Source organism: Leuciscus leuciscus, assembly GCF_965113295.1.
Source record: "Leuciscus leuciscus genome assembly, chromosome: 20".
Lineage (NCBI taxonomy): Eukaryota > Metazoa > Chordata > Actinopteri > Cypriniformes > Leuciscidae > Leuciscus > Leuciscus leuciscus.
Window position 1 is genome coordinate 9,109,018 of NC_138744.1, and position 22,419 is coordinate 9,131,436.

At 37.8% G+C, this 22,419-nt stretch overlaps 1 protein-coding gene across 2 annotated transcripts; it reads right to left on the reverse strand.

Annotated features, from left to right (window-relative positions):
• Window positions 1–124: 124 nt before the first annotated feature.
• Window positions 125–21,867, reverse strand: plekho1b (pleckstrin homology domain containing, family O member 1b). 2 transcript variants are annotated; one of them, XM_082149351.1, is made up of 7 exons: window positions 21,472–21,867; window positions 20,073–20,219; window positions 19,814–19,918; window positions 10,523–10,663; window positions 7,769–7,873; window positions 3,275–3,376; window positions 125–2,525 (listed from the first exon to the last, which is right to left on the reverse strand). In XM_082149351.1, the coding sequence occupies exons 1-7, from the start codon at window positions 21,496–21,498 to the stop codon at window positions 1,842–1,844; spliced, it is 1,311 nt and encodes a 436-aa protein (XP_082005477.1). In that variant the 5' UTR covers window positions 21,499–21,867; the 3' UTR covers window positions 125–1,841. The 2 variants fall into 2 exon arrangements, with proteins under 2 accessions (XP_082005477.1, XP_082005478.1); XM_082149352.1 differs by lacking the exon at window positions 19,814–19,918 and having other exon boundaries at window positions 21,472–21,865.
• Between the last annotated feature and the right edge of the window lie 552 nt (window positions 21,868–22,419).

Below are 22,419 nucleotides of genomic sequence, written 5' to 3' on the forward strand. Positions count from 1 at the left end.
GAAACATACCCAAGTCACATTTTAAGCCAAAATTAAGAGAGAGAAAATAAATTATATTTTGCATAAATAAAATGAATACAAGACTTTTTGTCTTCATGCCAATTATGAACATTTTCCAACAAACAATTGAATAACAATAAAATAAAAAATATCAGCATAAATGGATGCATTATGATGTTTGAAGGGATAGTTCACCCAAAAATTATAATTGTGTCATTAATTACACACCCATGTTGCAATTACACATACATGTTGTCAACACTTGCATTCATCTGCGGAACACAAATTAAGATATTTTTAATGAAATCTGAAAGTTTTCTGTCCCTCCATTGAAAGTCTATTAACCCAAAACTCTTGATGGTTCAAATTGTTCATAAAGAAATTGCAAAAGAAATCCGTATGATTTGAGCAGTTTAATCCAAGTCTCCTTAAGAGACTCGGTCGCTTTATATGATGAACAGATTTAATTTAGGCTTTTATTCACATATAAACATTGATCAGTCAACATGCATAGAGCACTCAAATATGGCAAAAGGAAGCTCAATCGTACTTGACAATTTGTTGCATTACGGTAATGAGAATTGGGTGGGGATATGCGCACATATTGGGGGGGATGATTAATTGTCATAAAAATAAAGTCACAATACAAAAAATAAGCTTAATTTTCCTTTAAGCATAATATAATTTCTTGTTTCTTTCAAAGAAATTTTGGAGAGAAATGTGACGCGTTCATGTTCTTGACTGGTTTCGTGAGATTCACCCATGCAACCTTGCATAGTTCCCCAAAGACAAAAATCAAAGCAAAGCAAAATAAAATCATGCTTCAAAAGCTTCTCTTGAGGTGCAGGCAACTTGTTGGCGAACTTTTCGAAAATTTTAATATACAAGCGTTCAGAGTCTTTGAAATGCAGTTTGCATGTGCCCTTATGAAAATACGCTAAGGCAGCTTTTGATTTTGAAAGATACCAACATTTTCGGAAATACCACTTAGGTGTAAAGACTTGGAGCTACACGACCCATATTTCCCTGCCTACAGTAGATTGTCTGTTCTGCCTCTTAGGTTTGAAAAGATAGCTTGCCAGTGTCACTCTCGTTTTACAGCATTCTCCATAGTGCAAATGTGTAATTATTATTAATCGTTTCCTTTACTGCATGGAGTCTCGTCTTTAATGGCAGCTGTTTCTTCCTCCACTTTCCGCAGCAACTCTGGCACCAGACGTCATCTGTGTTCATGTTCATGGCTTTGTTCACAATTGGAGCCCATCTGATGGGATACAGAGCACCGCCGGACACAGCACATGTTCCACTATCCGTGAGCTTTCCGCCAATCGCCTTTGGCTGCACCCTGATTGCATCTTATTATGAGCAATGGTTTGTGTTAACAGCAGAGCAAGTATGCTGGGAATTATTATTATTATTATTACGTACAAAAATGACCCAGGGAGTAAAATAGACCTGGGGGTCTGTGACCATTTTGAAACAAAGCTCCTCCAGTGTAACATTCACATTGTGATAGGCTAGTGATGACAACAACATCACCGCCATCTGGTGCTTCTTCACCCTGTCTCGAGACCGCTTGGTGACTCCGTGGTTTTACTATCCCTGTTGACATCACTGTGAAAAATGATACTGCAGGGTATAGCGCAACAGCTTGTGTTTGGTAAAACCACCGGTCCCTCGTACTTTTGTTCTGACGCTGATATTAGGGAGTGGAAGCTCTTTAACGATTCATACATACACGTATAGCTCATGTTATTTGATTCCAGCGATACTAAAGCAGTCAACAAGAAGAGTCCATTGAAAAACGACGCCATTAAACCGTTAGAGGACTTTCCGTGTCCTCACATCATGCTTTTCCGGTGGTTTGCTTGTTGAGGGCTGTTTAGTTTGCCGTTCTGTGAAGGACTGAGTGGGGCGGAGTCAAGCTGCTTGTATAAAGCTCTGAGTTCTTTCACTTCTTCCAGTACGTCACGAGCCTGACCCCAAGTGGACGCTGCTTCCTCCAGAAGCCGCTCCGCCTCTATCCGTTGAACCTCTGGGCTGGAGCTCTTTCCAGCCGGCGATCCCTTCCCCTTGCCCTGTGCCCGCACCTCTGTCAGCAGTTCTTGAGTTCTCTCCAGCTTCTGGGTGATGAGGTCCTGGAGCTGGCTGATGGGCTGCACTGGCGCTGAAGTCGAGCAGTGTGGAAGGGCCCGCGTCTCGCAGTGCGTGAGGATCTCGTCCATGGAAGCACAGCGGTTCTTCTCGGATGTAGGCGTTTTTTTGCGGAGTTGCGGCGTCCGATGGTTTTCCGACCAGTCAAAGGCGCTCTCGCTTTTCCGCGGCAGACTCTGGGACTTTCCGGGGGTCTCGTTACATGTTGAGAGCTTCAAGGTGTCTGGGTTGGAGCGCTGGGAATCTAGGGTATGCTGAGAAGCGGCTTTATCGAGGGTATCCTCATGAGAGTCCTGACCCTGCTCTGCAAGGACGTCTTCTTCCTGGATGAGGTCAAGTGTCAGCATGCCATCCGAGTTTGTGGTAGAAGCCTGAAAAGGGTGGGGAGATTTTAGACAAAAGTCTTTCTGTAGGTTAAATGCAAAAATGTTACCGCTTCATTCATTGTGATGGCATTTGAAATTACATTTTAAGATGAAGTACTTCATGCTGCTTATGTTCTCAGAGTTTAGAGTTTAGCAGGGCTCAACAAGAAGAAGATGTAAAATGATTAATCTGACTGACACAGATGATGTATATATAAAAAATTCCACTATGTATTTGTAATAGTCTTGGGTACATCAGTAAAAATGGGTTTAAAATTACAAAACGATTATTAATCTTTTACTATATATGCATTGTTTTGCAGCAAAAGTAATTATAATTTATGTATAATTCTCAGCTATTATTGCCAATTTTATTTGTAAAGAAAGTTTAACATTTGATGAAAAAAAATCTATATTTTATAATATATATCATTATAATAAATGTAAAATATAAGCATTTTGAATAATAAATAAATAAAAATCAGATTTTCTAAAAAAAATTAAAATAATTGTATTGGGGCTAGTGAAAATGTTGGCAGAGCAAGTAGACATCTGAACCACTGGCCTGACCTGGAAAGCAGAAAAAAATCCATACAGTTGGGCCCTAAATTGTCTTAGAAATTGATAGCATAAAGTAGAAAGTATTTCATCACTGGAAAAAAAAAGGTACATACTATTATGGATCATTATACCCTTTTCCCAGCAGGCTGTTTATGTTTTAATGAGGTGACATTCAAAGCGAATGGACTGCTTACCACAGCCATGAGGTGCCCGCGGGTGGGCAGACGGCGTGTGTGAGGTATCTTAGCTCTGTCACGCGTCGGATGGGCCAACAAGCTGTCCTCTTCCACCGTCACCTAAAGGGGTCAGACAAAAAGCACTGGAATAAAGCCCAACTGAATAAATCAGTCACATGGAAACTATCAGCAGCTACATATTTCACACAAGCCTGCAGGAGGAGCAGAATTATGTCTGTTTATTATTTGTTTGTGATGTACAAATAATGATACATGACCACTTGGGAAGAGTGGATGAATGTTTGAGTTCTGGGCAAAATGCTTGTCCAAGCTAGAGGGAATAATCTGAGAATCTGTTACACTGAAAAATAACAACATGCATCAAACGTGTCGACACAAGTCTGTTGTTTACGAGAAAGCTTAAGCTGTAAATGTTAACAACCAAGACTTTGTGTTCTGAGATGGCTTGTGTTTGTTGGCCAATGGAGTGTATGTCTAATCTCACTGTGTTTGGTCAGGAACACAATGAAAGGGTAGTACACAACGAAACAAAATATTTGTTTAGAAGATTACCTTTGTTTCTTAGCATCTCTAGCATCTTGTTTCTTCATCTAGCAACAGCATGGTGACTGCTTCATGCACCCTACCCTACTTGTGGTGGTGAGTTTCGCGAAGTTAAGCTCAGGAATATATAAAATCTAGTATATATTTGTGCATGGTGATGTTTGTGGCTAGTTAAAGCATATTCTCATTGTCTAGTAGGCACTAAACCTGCCTACACATTTCCCACACTTGCAGCTTGCAGCAGTGCTTGGCAACGGATAAGCAGTGCATTGATTTTCTGAAATTAGAAAAACCAAACCATCCAGATCAGAAAAAGAACATGTCTGATGTTGAGAAAACAACTGTGAGTGACGCATCCAGCAGTGGAACCTGCTTCTTTCAGTTCCACGACCACAAATAATCGATGTGTGCCAGTTGACATTATAAGTGAAATCATCACAAATTAAGTATTATCGAAACACATAAAAATCAAATAGAGTCGAAAGCTTGTCAATTGGAATCGAACTGACTGAATAGATACCCAGCCTTGGTAAAAAATAGAAAGTGCAAAAGACCTTTTTATTGTTGTTTGTTCTGTTTTGTTTTTTTTTCTGTTGTTTTAAAGGGATAGTTCACTCAAAAATGAAAATTCTGTCTTTACTCTCCCTCATGTTGTTCCAAACCCGTAAGAATTTGATCATCTTCGGAACACAAATGAAGATATTTTTCATGAAATCGGAGTCTTTTCTGTCACTCCGTTGACAGATACGCAACTACCACATTGATGCTTCATAAATTCATGAAGAGATCGTAAAGCTAATCCGTATCAATTGAGCGTTTAGTCCAATTTTCGATCGTTTGAGCTTCTGCAAAAAACAAATTTGTGCTCGTGCGTCAAGCAGTTTCGTTTGAGCCTCTATTTATGTTCGCTGATCCTAAATTGAATCTGTTCATTATATAAAGTGAACGAGTCTCTTCAGAAAATTTGGACAAACCGCTAGATTCATATGGATTCGTTTTACGATCTCTTTATGAACTTAGATTTCATCAAAAAGATCTTCATTTGTGTTTCGAAGATGAAATTAATGAAGATGATGACTACGAAATTAACGAAGATGAAACTGGTTTGGAATGATGTGGGTGAGTAATTAATGACAGAATTTTCATTTTTGGGTAAACTATCCCTTTAATTGATTTATGTTGGTATCGTGACTGACAACCGTAAAAAGAACAATGTGATACAGTACCATTCTGTCATTTTAAACTGGTACTGAATGGCTATAAGAACAGTCTAGTTATGAGTAAGGTTCAACAGAAGCACTCTCAACATAACCGGCTGTTATCGTGTGCTGACTCAGTCTGTTTCCTCTCCTGTTGAGTGGTATGGGAGACCTTGCCTGTTTAACTCAACTAGATGTAGGGTATGAATCACACCACAATCGCATGTGAAAGGGAAAGCACACGCTCTGCTCTCTCTGATTTATTTAAATGAATCTCTAGAACATTGACTGTGTCACAGTCAGGCATCCTCATCTGCCTGTGTGTATGTTTATGGTCCTAATGGTCCCCATGACATGTCAAGTGTTGATCTGGAAAAAGCAGACAGCATGCATGGTTAGGCCAGATTATATCTCGTTCATTAGCGGAAGCTGAAGGTGCAGATAAGCTCTGATATGGCTGCTTTAACGCTGAAAGTCGTGACTGCCGTCTATTTTTGGTGGAGTGATTCATTTTCTCCCACTGTGTGTCGAGCGTGATTATAGACCCGCTTTTAAATTGAGCAAATCCCTTTCGCAAACAAACTGTGAAAAGATCAGGGAATGAGAGTGCAGGAAACTTTGCCATTTAAAAGTTTTTATTAAAGTGGCTTCTCCATGGACCTGCGAATGACAATCTGTATTCAGTTTTTTTAATTTTTTGAAGAAAGACTGCTAGGGTGTTGTGGATGGTTGCCTGGCATTATTTGGGTTGCTGTTTGGTTGCTAGGGTGTTTTGGGTGGTTGCTAGGTGAATGCTCACTGACCCAAGTAAAAAAAGTCCTTGCAACCACCATTCTGGGGTGTTGGCAGTAGTTGCCTGAGCATTGCTATGCATTTACAAAGGTGTTCATAATGTTGTTAGCACATTGTTATGTGGTTGCTATAGGGTGTTTTGAGTGGTTGCTAGGTGAATGCATACTTTATGATATTCCCATCCCTATTGTCAATCAATTTCTTGAAAAACTAATGCTGTGTTCGAAATCGCCCCCTATACCCTCATATATCCCTACATTTCTCCCCTAATTTTGTCCACTGAAGGAGTGAATGAAAACGAGTCAGTGAATTCGGACATGCACTGAGTGTGGCGGAAGCATGCTGCTTAATAATCATTTAAAACGTAGCAAACTGGCAGCTCCATTAGTAATGAAAAGATTTATCTTGAACTCTATGCAAACTAGCAAACATAAACCGTAGTTAAACAATCTAATAATCAATTAAAAAGGAATTAATACCTGTATGATAATGCTAACCACATTGGATGATAACCACATTGGACCAGTGGTTTGGAAAATGGATGGATGATTCAGTTGCGGCACCATCTTCTAATCAGACGTGGAAATTCATTCGACGCGCGACTCTTACACTGCATTATGGGTATTATCTAGCCATTGAGCATACATCAGTTGTACACTCGTTATTGCGGTGTACTGTGGGATTGAATGAGTGCACTCAGTAACGTCCACTATGGTTTCGGACACCACTACAAATGGCTGTCCCCTCAAATAGTGCCCTATTTAAGGGTATAGTTTTGGATGCAGCCTAAAGGCCCGTTCACACCAAGCACGATAACTATAAAGATAACGATAAAGATATAATTCTAAAAATCGTTCTCCATATTAAAGAATAACAGAGTTCACACCACAACTATAACGATAAAGATAGGAGGAACGATATCGTTGGGATCACTTTCAGAACGATTTTTTTTTCCAGCTGTCCAACGATAAAACACTGACAGCCAATCAGAATCCATTCTAATTTAAAGGTCTCGCACATTTAAAATGGCAGATGACATTGCAGAGAAGTTAATCGTCGAGGTACAAAAAAATCCTCCACTGTTTGACAAGTCAAACCCCCTTTTCAAGGATACGTTAAAAAATATGGATATATGGAAAGCAATCGGTCGTATCCTGGGAATAAATGGTGAGAAGTATTAACGATGAGATATTATGCAGTTTAGCATAGTGTAACAAAATTACCTCAGGTAGGCTATCCAGCGCTAGTTTTGACAACATTGCTGAAGTTGCAGTGAAAAAGGCATTGTATACATAAAGTATGACTAGGCGATGTTTTTATCCCATCATTGACAGCGCGGGCGCGCGCATGCTTAGAATAAAAAGACCGTTATCGGTCATTGGTGTGGACGCATATATAGTTATCTTTATCGTTATCTTTATAGTTATCGTGCTTGGTGTGAACGGGCCTTAAGCCTAGCACTTTTCTTCAACAAACCACACGATTGGAGGTGTCATTGATATCTGTAGCACAAACAATGTTGGATGAATTTATAACTTGTTTAGGGGCTAGTTCACATCCTTAATCCTACGTCAAGAAACATAACTATTGGAAGTATGCTGTCATATGGTCAGTGCATTACTAACTTTCGCTCTGGTTGAAAATGCTTAACTCTTTTCCTGCCATTGATGGGATTTTCTTTCAAAACACATTCGAAAAAGAAGCAGAAACAAACGATAAAAGCATTGTTTATGAATGCTGTAGTCTTTGAAAAAATTTGATTTTTCTCAGGTTTTTTTTTTTTTTATGAAACATGCATTCAACTGTTAATTATTAAAGAATACATGAAGCTAGAATAAAAGTATTTTGATTCAATTGCATGGTAAGAAATTTATTAAACAAAATATTGTGGGGGCCATGAAAGTTTTGTGAAAATGCAAATATGCAATATACAAAGACATAAGAATGTTTAGCTTACCTCATCCAATATGCGATTCTTGGCCCTGGTGATCGCTGCATTTAAAGCATTGATCCATGACTCCTTCTCTTCTGGACTGACGGCCAAAAACACCAGATTTGGAACCTGCATTTTGAGGATGAAAAATACTTTAAAACATATATTTTTTGAGAAGATCATTTATCCAAATACAAACATAAAGGCCAGTGCAGTTTATAGAGTAACTGTATAGTTTGATGTATGACCAGTGTTGCCCTGAACCCTGCTGGCTTTTCATTTTTACGCCTACAAACATGGTGAAAATTTCTTCAGTCTTGTGCTAGGTGGACACAAACATGTAGTGAGCCAAGCATAAATGAGCAGGTACAGCCATATGGCTCTGTCTATAGACAGCTGATGCAGCAACAGTGTGAGGCAGAAACCACCATATTAGGCAACAACACTGCAAGTCTTCCCAACACAGTCTGCTGGAGCCGTGACAGACAGGCGGCCCTTCTGTTGATGCTGCAGCTGTGTAGATAAGACTCTGCTATGCACCCAATGCTACGTATTTGTACTGTTGTTGACACAACACTTTGACAATTAAAAAAAGACATATCATTTGAAATCATCGCTGATAAAAATAAATAAATAAATTAGTGCAGCCTTAGTGAGCATAAGAGACTTATGTCTGTTACACTTTATTTTAATGATCCGCTTTAGACATTCTGTTAACTATAAGAAGTAACTCTGCACCTATATGTCAACTAACTCTCATTAGAGTTTTAGTTCAGTATTAATAGACTGTTAGGGTTAAGGTGAGTAGATTAAGGAGTTCAGGTTAGTAGAACAAGTTGACCTGCAAAGTTACTTATAGTCAGTGTATGTTGGTGGAGCAGAACATTAAGTGTTAGCAGATATTAAGAAGACAGTCTACTAATACACTACTACTGTAATACTTTAATGAGAGTGAATAAATGTTACTTATAGTCAACAGTGTTACAGAGACTTATTTTAAAAACATAAATTATTTAAGTTGCAAAAACACAAAATAATCTAGATTTGTTTATATTGGTGGTACTTTTCCAGGGCAAAACTTGCTGTCACTATGCAGATTGTTGGCATTGATCCTCAGGCATTGTTATGTGATTTTTAAGGTGTTCAGAATATTGTAGTCTGTTGTCATGGGTGTTTTGGATGGTTGCTAGGTGAATGCTAACAGCAGCAAAAACAGCTTGGTTAATTCAGCTTGGTGTCAGGGAGGGTGCAAAGATGTCATTTTAAATAATTGTAACTATGACTAGCTATATATAATATAATGCTGCAATGTGCATTATACTACAAAAGTGCACAAAGAATACGGTTCCTGTAAGGCTTTTGAATTATTTGGTAATAATTCAAATTAGGTGCTGAATCTTACTTGTGGAAGCAAGTTTTTAAGGGTGCAAAAAAAGAGGCAGGCGAGAGAAAAAAGCAGAAAGATGATGATTTTCATGAGGTCATGTAGTAGGGTGTCTCCCCTGTTGAGCTGCATATGGAACAGCTGTTGTATGTGGGGCAGAAGGACTTATTAACCATGTAGTGGTGTGTTTCTGTGTGTGAAGGGGTGTGTTTGGGAGGTTGGGTGCTGCTGGATTTTCCTAAGACCCTCCATGTTTTTTCCTAGGGATTAACCCCTTGTCTCGGTGCTGGATTTTAAAGGATTGATCAGACGTAACCCCTTACAGTCTGTTTCTCCTAGCTGTCAGAAATCCTGCAAATGTGCTGCAGAGTCTAGACTGGCAGAAAAAATCAAAAATCAATAACTAAAGCAGACTTCTAAAAGGAAACTTCCTTTTACTGATAAAATGTATTTTAGAAGAGGTTAAATTTAAATATAAAGAGATGGATGGATGGATGGATGGATGGATGGATGGATGGATGGATGGATGGATGGATGGATGGATGGATGGATGGATGGATGGATGGATGGGTGGATGGATGGATGGATGGATGGATGGATAGACAGATAGATAGATATAGGTAGAGGGATAGATGGGTAGGTGGATAGATAGATAGATAGATAGATAGATAGATAGATAGATAGATAGATAGATAGATAGATAGATAGATAGATAGATAGATAGATAGATAGATAGATAGATAGATAGATAGATAGATAGATAGATAGATAGATAGATAGATAGATAGATGGGTGGATGGATAGACACACTTCACCTTTAAGAAACTTGGAGCTTTAACTCAATTGGTAAGATGTACTATTTGTGTTGGTCTAAAGGATAAAGGATATTTGTGGTGGCCTATGGTTTGCTAGTGAAAGCAATAAGCTGAGCCGTTCTTACTGAAAGCCAATTACACAGGATTGAATGACTACAGAGGTCGGGCCAAGTTTGTGCTTGGAGACTAACATGCTGGAGTATGATTTATTGTCTAATATTTTCTTAGACTAACATCGACATGTCTTAGACTCGAGTCTGAATGGCTGCATTAACAAAAATCTGTGTTCTAACCGCATTTAGAAACAGGAGTGACTCTTGAATTGTCCTATTCATATAATAGATTACAGAAGCAGTTTGAACACTCTCTGTATGGCTGAAAAACCAGTTAAGAGCACCTAGTCTCACTCTGTTACTTCTCCTTTTTCTCATATATGTGAATGTAGAGACACATATCTGAGTTGTGCAACATATGATTGCTTTTCATGACTGCAAACTGACTAATAAACCAGCCCTGACTGGGCTAAACCCATTAGCTATTATCCTCTACTGACAAACCCTACTTCCTGTAGTGACTGACCGTGTTGCCTGGCTGCCGTGAACGCAGAAGCGTGAACTTGCTGTGGTTCTTTTTGCTCCTGCTTTTGGCCTTGCGAAGTTCCTCAGACCTCTCGTAGTCGGTGAGATCCACCACCTCCTGGATTTTCTTCTCATCTTTGACCTGTGGGATAAAGTACAGATTTGGTGTCAATATTGAGCTTTAAATATATATTCGATACAAATATCTCAATATTTAAGTATTTGTTCGGAAATAAATTAAAAGGGTGATTTTTTTATTATTATTATTATTATTATTTTTCAGAAGAACCATCATTATAATAGCTATTTTAGTAGTTTTAAAATGTTTCCTGTAATGTCTAAAAACATTATTGTTAATAATTGTTTTATATATATATATATATATATATATATATATATATATATATATATATATATAAAAGTTTCAGTACATTTCATAATTATGAATGGATGATAAATTGACAAAGGTTGCGCTTACAGATGTGACATACTGTCTCTGTATGTGCAGTGGTGTGCTTTCCATAAATCATTCAAACATATTTGCTTACAAAGGCAAATTTAAAATGACCATTTTACTTTTGGTTTCGGCACAGGATGTCCAGATGTCTTGTTTCAAACAAGAATTGTCATTTTGGTGCATCATCACTCAAAATGTACTGATTATATTGTCAATCCCTACAGTATTTACAGCTTAAGTCACTTTACAAAATGGCACAGCATTTGAAAAGTATACAATGATTGAGCTCAGTGTTTCGGTCTAGTTGGTGAAGCCACAAAAGTTAAGGACATCTGGATGACCAATCTGACTTTTAACTGGGACAGACGTCAAAACGTAGCTCGAAAACATCATTAGGCGTGGAAGAACCTTTTAACCCAGATTCACAGTGAACACCATGGTCTGATTTGGTATCACCTGCCAAACGATCTCATTAAGTCACAATCAATTTCCATTAGTGCTCTTCTAAAGACAAATAAAGCTCTGTCCACGCAAGGCCACATCTGGTAGTGTGCTGTACTACAGAGCCGCTCTACAGTGCAGTACTTAAGAGTATTGGCATCACACCCAGTGCACTATGGGGTGTCACGACAGGGAATGGCTGTACAAATAGTACATCTACTGTTCCAGCAGTACAAAGGCGGCAATTAACTAGCAATCTGATCCAATCCTTTTTTCCAGGAGAGGACAGTCGGGGCACAGTACATTTGCACTCAATACCGGACATTGAAAACTTTTAAATACAACTAGATTCAAGATCATTCTGCAGTTTGCTGTAGTGACTTCTGATGCACTATATAGTGAATTAAAAGGAGGTATAGAAGAAAGGTGGAAAATATGTATTTGGAGTAAAAAAAAGAAAAGAAAGTGTGATGCCACATTAAAGCACATTTATTTCACAAAGATTGCGTGTAAAATGACCCTGATATATCTGACAACACATCTGGCTCAGTAAAAGACTGTAATCCGAGATCCTACAGAAACAAAAAACTTCACTGGTCAAATTCATTGAATGAATGTGAACTAGAATACTACTTTTGTTGTTTTGCTCTTTGCTCCTTTAAACCGAGTAGGCGTATCTCTCCTGAGTCTAATTGAGTGATTGTATATGAATCTAACACCATGTCTTTATGCCCTATTTGGACTTCATAGCATTTGAAACCGCCACTTTAAAAAGGAACTGGCAGATGCACCGGCAGCAAGCCAATTTTTGTATTAGTGACCATTTTAACTGTAAATAAAGAACGTCATCTATATTTAATACTTGTGTGCATTACGCTTTTTAAAAAGATGCATCCCTTTGCAGAGGAGACACAGAGTGTGAATAGCCAAAAATGGCATCCTAAACAACCAAAAAACAGACCCAACAGAGAACGAAGGGAGGAAAAAGTAGTAGTCTTGCCAGGCTGTCTGAAATGTTCTCTGTAATCAAGCAAGCTACTTTCTGTTGTGTTAACTAAAGCTGTAGCTGTAAACAATATTTTTGTTGTGTGTGATGTTAGAGAAATGTTCCGGGCTCAAAAAAAAGTAAGCTATACAAACAACATCTGTGGCGTGCTGTTGAATACCACAGAAAATCATTTTGACGCATTCGTGTTTACATTGATGCATGATAGGTATACAAATGTTTCAGAGAGAAATTTTATGAAAACAATGTAGGAAGGAAATTGATTACATCAAGAAAAAAAGGATGATTAACAACTTTACATCTCATATAATACATTTTTTAAACTAAACAAAAATTCTCCTCTGACCATAGAATTTCATTATTGTCCATTTTAAAATAAAAAATATACATACACTACCAATCAAAAGTTTGGGGTCAGCACCCATAACTCACATGATCCTCAAGAAATCACTCTTAATATGCTGATTTGGTGCTCAAGAAATATTTCTTGTTATTATCAGTGTTGACAACAATTGTCTTGCTTAGTATTTTTGTGCAAACTGTAATACATTTTTTCAGGATTTCAGAAAGTTGGAATAGAATAAATCAAATGTTTTAACAATATAAAAGTATTTACCATCACTTTTGTTTTCTTTTTTTGATTGAGGGATGAGTCAAAATTATTTTCTGTTTATCGACAACATGGCAGAAAGTTAGAACTTAACTTGTATTGAACCTGGAAAAAATCTTTTAAAGTTTGCTGTTCATTTGTTATGTGAAACATTTGCTCACCAGCATCGTTTCCAAAGTGTATTCATAGTCATGTTATTCAACAAATAAACTGTATTATGGAGCTTTTCAGGTGTCCTTTCGTTTCGATTTGAGGGCAGGTGGACAATTCAGAGACAAACAGTCATCATCTCATATATCATGTCATTCAAAGGACTGTCTGAATTGAATTTAGCCATTTACTTTCTTTATTAACCGGTCGTACCTTTCATAAACGTCCATTAGGGTCACAAAACATTGCAGCTGAGAGGGTGTATAAGAGAAGCCAAATACCCTGAAGAGGAATTTGAAATGAATACTCCCTGGCAATGTGTCCCATCGGCCCACACATGAAAAATTCATTGCAAAGTGTTTAAGTGGAACTATGTGAATGATACAGCCAATCCTGCTTTATATGATATAAAAGCTGCTGGAGAGATCTCGAAGGGTTAAATCCAGCATGTTGGCTTAGTCAGGTGAGAGGAGGGGAAGTTGGCATCAGCAACTGCAAAAAACTTTGCAAAACTTTTTATGACTTCTAGATAAGTTGTTTTCAACTGGTTTTGCTTCACAAGTGGCGACCCAGCGCGAAATTGCCAAAATTGTTTACGCTCTTAAAAATAAAGGTTCTTAATTGGCATAGATGGTTCCATGAAGATCCATGGAACATTCCCAATGCACAAAAGGTTCTTTAGGGTTCTTTAGATTATTCAAATGTTCTTCACACTAAGAAAAACATGGTTCTTTGGGGAACCAAAAATCGATTTCTATGCAAAACACCCCTTTTGAAGCCTTTATTTTTAACAGTGTACCACATACAAAAGTAAACAAAACATTAACATTTATTCATATCACCATTACACCAAACAAAATTGCAAGGCCTTTGACATGAACAACAAAAGACCTGTTCTGTCTTTTCTGTCTTCGCTATCTGTCCTGTTCTGGTCTCCATAGGAACCCATTGTTAAAAAGGGGTAAAAAGAGCAAATTAATTAATTAAACAGAAACTTTTTGAACATAAAAAAAAAAAAAAATGTGTGCAGGGTTAGACTGTGCTGTTGTTGGCTGCCACAAAAAACAGCAATAACCTGAAGAAATTCCTGGGAAGTATTTGTTTTGAGAACCTGAAAATCTGAAAAGAATGTCCGTATACGGCGCCGTATGCCTTGCATTTTATGCCAAAGACTGGCAAGAGAAAACGGGCATGGCTTGCAGAACTTAAGTTAAAAAAATCCCCATAAAAATATATGTGCACACTTATCATTTTGACGACAAAACCTCCTGAACAGGAGCTGTTTGTAGGATATGAGCGCCCATCTGTTTTCAGTGTAGTTAATTTTGGGCAGCTTCATGTCATCTACACAGTCATTAAACTTTGACGGGTGAGGCACTGACAAAAGTCAAAAGTAAAGTCATGACGCTATGGAGCCATGTGGTTTAAAACCCATTTTCATAGGTTTAACGCTGCATTATCAGCTTGGAAAATATGCTAATTTGACTAGAAACACCAAAGACTGGAAACGTAAAGGATAATTCCGCTATGAGGAAAAAGTTTCAACAATCGTGTTTCATTTTTCCTAAATATTTTTTATTCTGATCACAACAGATTTTGGGGTCAAGACCCATCAGTTGAGAACCACTGTTGTAGAGTTTATCATTTCAGTCCAACAAGCTTCTGATGCTATTTAGCACACTGGAAAACCAGCCAGCAACAGGAATTTCTCCCTGACACCCATTCAAAATCTTTGAAGTACATGCAATTACAGTGATAATCATCTGACACAATGTGACCAAGATCCCTTAAAGAAACCACCTAAATCAGACAAAGAATAAATGCTTTGATGACTATACAGGGCATGACAACCTCCAACGATCTCACTTTCCAGTAAGTGAGTCAGAGCCGTGCCAGGCCCTGACGTGTGAAATGATTCATCCTTCGATTTCATTTGCGACTCCACTTGTGTTAATGTAGCTGAACGACTGCACCCCATTACCTTAGAGAACGATGACTGACCACAATTGTAAAAGGAAAACTTCACAAATCTTTCCCTGAGTATTTACATACGTATGACAATGTCTGCAGACTTGCTTACTTTTTTACTTAGTTACTTTTACTATTGCACTGCATGATCTCATCATTTCATGACGTTTTCTATTTGCATCAATTCACAGTGCTAGAATAATGCAGCCCATCTGCAGATCTCTTTATTAGGAAAAGCAATACATATGTACAAATATGACAAGTAAACTGAATTTAGATAAATGCGATGCATTAACTAATTCAAGCATTTGATTAAGTGAAGTGCTTGAATCAAACTGTAAATGCAATATAACATGATCTGTTTCTTTTTAGGGTGGAGACTGAGTGTGAATCACCTAAATGGAAGGGCTATGATTTCAATGCAGCTTCAGTGGCGTCTTCTAAAGGTACAATATGTACGATTTTTGCAATAAAATATCCAAAAATCACTTGCATAGTGTGATATATTTCCTGCAGTGTGTACTTACAATATCCCAAAAGTTCCCAAAGATTTTTAATTTCAGAGAAATTCCAATTTTAAATACTGGTTCGTCCCTGGTCATTGTCGCCTGTCAATGATGTAATATCCGCGATATCCCTGGTTTCCGCTCGTACTGTCAGCTGTTGTTGTTTCGTTCAAACATTATAGACCATGGCAAGCAGACTTTGGGACAAAAGGAGAACTAAAACGAGGATCAATATCGGCGTGGCATTTTCGAGATGCCGAGAGCTCCACATCTACGACAAACTTCGACTTGACAGAGACGCCGCTCTTGCATACTTTATTAGACAGGTGAGCAAATGTACATAAAACTAATCAATGTTATATAGCTCAACATCATGAAATGTCAGAATATGATCAGTATGTTATACTTTCAACTTTCAACATTCCTGATAGTGTAGACCAAGTGAAACAGCGCTGCGTTACCTCACAAGTTTCATTCGTCTAATAAACTGACCTGTGTGAGTAGTAATTCTGCACTTGCAGGTAGTTTGGTAGAATGAAATATCCTTATTACTTAATATCCGCGGGACTCGTGTGTGGCGCTGATATCTGTCTCTCATTAGCAATCGCACCCTGCTTCATACCACAGTCATGTTAAAAACATCAATGTATTCACTTATCCATAAACATTATTAGATCCATCAGCATGACGACAAGTTCCATAGTTCTGCTTATGCGTCATCAACCTACGCCTTTGTTATTGTAAGAGGTTAGCGACCCTTAGCGGCGAAAAAAATGACATATTGTTGCTTTAAGGAAAGCAAAGGGGAAAATAACTTTGTGAAAGAGGAAGTGTCAAGTCCAGAACAGGTTATGACCACTATACCCACGTCTATCATCTATACTTGTGACTCCAAAAAGCAGAAGAGCAATATATGTCAAAGATCACAACTTCCTTATTTAGGCTTGAGTGGGCAAACAGAAGACACAGGCAGCTCTTATCTTTTTCTTTTTTTGTGTTGAAGCTCTGGTTGATGCCATTTAGGGTAATCGGAAGAAACAGTTTTACAGAGACATGAAATTGTGCTTTGTTGAAACTGCAAAATCAGAGTTTGTGTTGATTGGCTGTCTTAGGCAATCGTGAGAGAGAAATGTACCAGGATAAGTGTGTGAATGTGAAGACAGCCCAGGGTGAGTGGGACAAATCTCTCCTAGTATCTGTGCACTCTCCCTACATCTGCCACATCGACGCCCAGGAATCTGACCCCAAACAACACTCGCATGACATCTGTTCTGGGAGAGTTTTGCAGGACACATTCTCAGCTTACTGCCACCCTTCAGTCTACTATCATCTGACTGAAATATGTCAATTTGATTTAAGCAGAATCCCATACAATGAATGGCCAGTGGTGCTTGCTATTACAATTTCTCATACTTAGGTTTAGGGATTTCAACAAAACCTCTAACTCTGCAGATATCTCAAATTGTGCAGTTAACTTGTGCTTATACTTTTCAAATCAATTTGACTTAAATTTATACCTGGTACACTGTTAAAAAAATTAATAATAATAATTGCTGCCTTTTTTAAAGAATTTTTAAGTACAATTAACTTGAATGTTTAAGTCATTTTAACTTAAATTACATTAAACTGACTTAAATTAGGCTAGTTGAATCTTGTTGAATCAGTGTCAGGTAAGAGTAGGATACTTGACAGCGCTGTTAGTCCTGTCCGAATCGGAACATGAATCTCAGATTTCAAATGTTTTTTGAAAACAGTCTCCATGTAAACAACAAAAACGCAAATCTGTGAAAACGAAGATGTTTTGTACATGCGTTTTCCATATTCAGTCTATAATATTTCATCGCATCTAATGGCCTTGGCAGCAAAATACAGCGTTTTTAGTCGTTTCCGCGGATCCGTGTGAATGGGGATTGTTTTGACAAGGTGTTGTCTGTATGCGGAAAACAAACAAAAAAACGTCTCCGTTTTAAGCATATTGTTGTTGTGTAAACGTACCCTAAATGTAAGATGGTAACCATAGTTTCTAAAGTTACTGTTACTACTGTAAAACTATACTATATTAATAGGGGCACTTTCAGAATCTTTCTGTCAGTTTAATTAATTTTTTGCTGAGGAAAGTAGTATTATTACCACAACTTTGTTGTAGCTAACTGTGGTATTTTGACAAAAACTAGTTTCCATGATACATTTTTGAAAATTAATTTACAATTAACCCTTTTCTGATATTTTTTGGGGTACTTTTGATGTCTTAATTCCTATTCACTGACAAAATACAAAGTTCAATCATGAAACTCTAGATGGTGCATGCTGATATATCCTTCACTCAACCTGCTAGCAATCACATCATTCTCTAGAGGACACAGCTGATTGGTTCCTGCTGTATCAGTAGACAATGAGCTCGCTGATCAACTTTCAAATACTTGGCATATGCTGTAGCAGTTTGTAGTGTGCTTCCAAAAACCCTCCACCTTCCCCAGCTCCACCTGTATAAATCTGCTACGGGTAATTTATGTATGTTATATTGCACAGTTGCAAAATGTCTTACTTGCTCACAGCAGCGTCACGCATGTATTGGCAGTAGCAAGTCCTGTACTTGCTCTGCAGCAGCAACGTAGCAGATCTATTCCACCAAGACCAAACATATCAACAATGTCATAGCCATTACCATGCAAAACACTCCGAGAGTTGCCATGACATAACTATTATTATTGAAACTATTCATTACAATTTCTTCAAATATTCTCCTATTGTGTTCTGCAGAAGAAAAAGTCATATGCTTTTGGAATGAAATGAAGACAGCATTTTCATTTTTGGGGGAGCTCAAGCTCAATATTCAGATTACCATATAAACATGGGAATCATTTTGGCATTTATCTTTCAGGAAACATGATACCAAAAACAACAACATCAGATCATTAAAATCTGTTGTCTGTCTAGACAGCTGGAGAGAAACATCTAGACGACAGCATGATGAAACCTCAGTCTGTTAAGCACTAAAAGGGTCAATCCTCCCTCTGAGCTGTGAGCCACAGCCCATATGCTGCCTCGGCATTGTTTGATCTGATGCTGAGCACAGCAAAGAAGTCTTCTGCGTGACCATGACTCAACCTCAATCCTGCTTTCCTTCCCTTCGTCCTCCCACACTGCAGTAAATCAGCCTCGCTCCAGAATAAAGGGCCTTTATTTTCCTGTTCCTTCATGCTTACTGAACTTGTTAAACCTCTAACATGCTGACATGCACATGCTGACAGTCTGTGTTGCATGGAACTTGGAAATGACAGTCTGCTAATTGAATGTTAACATGTTTGTATTGTCATGCTTGGCCTTTCATCACAATCACAGCTCTAATTCCAGAACAATGTCTGCAATTGGATGTAGCCCTGACCTGAATAGAGCAGGATATTAAAGGATAGTTCACCCAAAAATCACAGTTCTATCATTTACTTCCCCTCATGTCTTTCCAAATCTGTGTGACTTTTTCCTTCCGTGGAACACAAAAGGAGTTTGTTTATAGTGTAGAAAGTTCAAACTGCTGCTTTTCATACAGTGAAATATAATGAGTTGTATGGACTAATTTTATAATCTTTTATGGTGCTTTTTGCAGCTTGACAGCCCCTGGTTCCCATCTACTTTCATTCTGCTAAACTTCTCATTTCCAATGAAGAAAGAAAGCCACACGGGTTTCGAAAGACATGAGCAAATGATGACAGAACTTTTTATTTTTGGCCGAACTATCTATATATTTCTGTGCAGCTCATGTGAGGAACAAACCGGAGGAACTCATGTGATTTCATTAATAGAACTAGAGGCAAATAACTTCCTCTATGTCACAACATACCATCACCAGAACATTCATCATTATAATCAGGGCAATCAATATGATGTTTTACCTCTGCATATGTTATGCTAAAGACCTCATGCGGTTTGACTTGAATCACACTAGATATTTGTGAATAATTTGTTAACATTATATGCTTGCATTTGAATAGCCTGACTCTCTAGTTGAAAAAAAAAGAATGATCACAGACCCATTATACACATGAACTCAAAGTTATGTAATCTGCCTAGTTTCATCATTAATCGGAAAACAATAACATTTATTATTAATACATTGTGGTCAGTACAAACCATGTTTATCTGCATTGGAAGTATACCCTTATATTGTAGTCTGGATCATATTTTCTTTTACGTTGTGTAGTTTTGTTCATGGTTTTCGAGGATGAGGGCATGTCATGTAACTCGTCCATGCCTCCAAGCAACTGGAACACATTTTACACACTTTCTCACACACACTATACTGAAAGCAGTACTGAATATCATTGTAAGAATGTTACACAAGTAGCATCTCATCAGTCAAATGATGATGATGTGGAGAAAAGCATGAACAGGAAAAAGGTTTTGTCCAAAACATACCTCTTTTTCAGAAATGTAGAGTTGGTCTCCTTTCAGTAAAACAAATCTGTTTTTCCAAATTTCCCTGAAAATTCCTTTGCCACAGAACTTGCGAATCCAGCCAGTTTTGTCAGGCTGCATGGGCTGTTGATTGGCTTCCTGAGGGCCCTGCGTTTGCAGAGAGAAAACAGAAGCATGCCAGTGAGACTTTACGTTCCCATTGAGTTATGGTCTAATTGTCTGTTTCAAAGCATTTTTGGGCCTTCATAAATCTATGATGCACATAATGCCGTCTAGGAAGGCAGTTCACAAGTTTTTGAGACCGCCGTAATCTCTAGCAAGGGGGATACTTTCTTAAAGACATTGTCTTTGTCATGTAGATCATATCACATTCCTGACGCTTACTCGCTTTTCTCACACAGCACAAGCACATACACACACCAGTGTTTCCTCGATATTTTGCCTGAGTTGGGATCTTGCCATCTGAACTGAGTATGATAAGATTAAAAGGCTGTGTACATGCAAAATAATGGAAAGAAAAAGCTTTTGTCTGTTGTGTTAAACTCAAAGAGTGCAAAAACAAACATAACATCCATAATTTGGTTATGCATTTATTTAAAAAAAATTAATAGCTCCTCAGCTGTATGCTATCAGCATATTACCTTAATGTATTTAAAATACATTTATTTCATACTTAGTACAAATCCATCAACATATTTACTGACACATCACTTGAGACTTACTGATATAAATATTATAATTAAACTTTATTTGGAGTTCTTCTTTATCACACAATGCACATTTCTTAATATTAAGGCTAAAATGTGTTCTAATCTCATTATTAGTAAGGATAGTATGATCACTGCAGCTACTTCAGATGAAACATGCCCATTCTTTGCCTGCTATTCTAGTCTGGAAATATTGGAGGCGCCATTTATTATGCTTTTTAGTCGTTTTGGACAGTAATTTAATCGACTCATTAATAGTGCATGTTAAGTGTTCAGTTTGTAGATCTAAAACCCAGAAGAGAATTAGCATTTGCAAGCCATGCTTCCCTTGGGAATTTTCTTTCGGGTTTTTAGAATGGATGATTTGTTAATATATATATATATATATATATATATATATATATATATATATATATATATATATATACATTCCGAAGAATTAAAACAAAAAACTTACTCCTTTCACTATTATAAGCCTGGTCAACAACTTCCAAAAAGGGCGTGCAGAAGAATTTCATGTCGACTTAAAAATGTACAACCAGAATCAAATCATTACAATGCATGTGCAACGTTGGAAAATGTTTTTAAACGTTGTGTTTTAGTAAACTGAAGTGTTCGTGCTGCAGTGTTTCACACTAGTGCACAAAGGCTCGGCGCTCCTCACTGACAATAGAGTGGACTCAATGTCTTACCCGCTTTGTTGAACTGTTCTTCTTCATGGCTCAATAAAACGGAGCTTTCCGACTCTCCCTCCGCTAAATCCAGATCCTTCCGTGCACAATGTGCTGTCTACAACGAAACAAAATCCTGGTGTGGACTCGAAACGTTACACTCAAAGAAAAGCACGGCGCTGCTGAATGAGTCGCTCCCCCGTTTGTTTCTTACGCCTCTTGTCTATTTACTCCCATTCAGTGTCCTCCGGATCCGCGCAGATTATCATCCAATGGCTTTTTCTCAGTGGTCACGAAGACAGATCTGAGAAATGTGCTTTCTACAGCAGCATATAAGTCTGTGATGGTGGCATCAACATCATGATCGTTTCGTATGGGTTGATCTCCTGCCGTCATGTGTGTCTTTCGTGGAGTTGTGTGAGTGGAGAACTTGAGGCTGTGTGGTCCCTCTCTTTGTCCTCGACAGCTCCACCTATGGACACCACAGTGATGTCACTGGAAAGAGAGAGGGGGACTCACTGTACTGAAAGGAATGTGCAATATTTTGCTATCATTTTACATTGTGTAACACAGTATTTGCCTATATTGTAGGCTAGCTAAAATATTATGCATATAGCATTATATTATCATTAGTTGTAGTATTATAAAAATATCAATAATTAAGAAATAATTATAGGCCTACTAAGTATAATTTAACTTTTTTTATTAAGGAGCAATATTTGCCTCATGGATTTGTTGAACTAATTGACATGACAAAAAAATGGATGACATGGTGATAGAGGCCGGAGGTTAGAGAAAAATCTAACTATATCTTTCTTGGGTCACCGTGTCAATTAAGAGGAAAGAAAATCAATCTGAGCAATTATGATTGGTACACAGCAGCAATTTATATTTTGAAGGATTTTCTTCACATTCATTGTTTCAGAGTGTTTCTACATGCTGTGGTAATATCTAAATGAATGGTTTTAT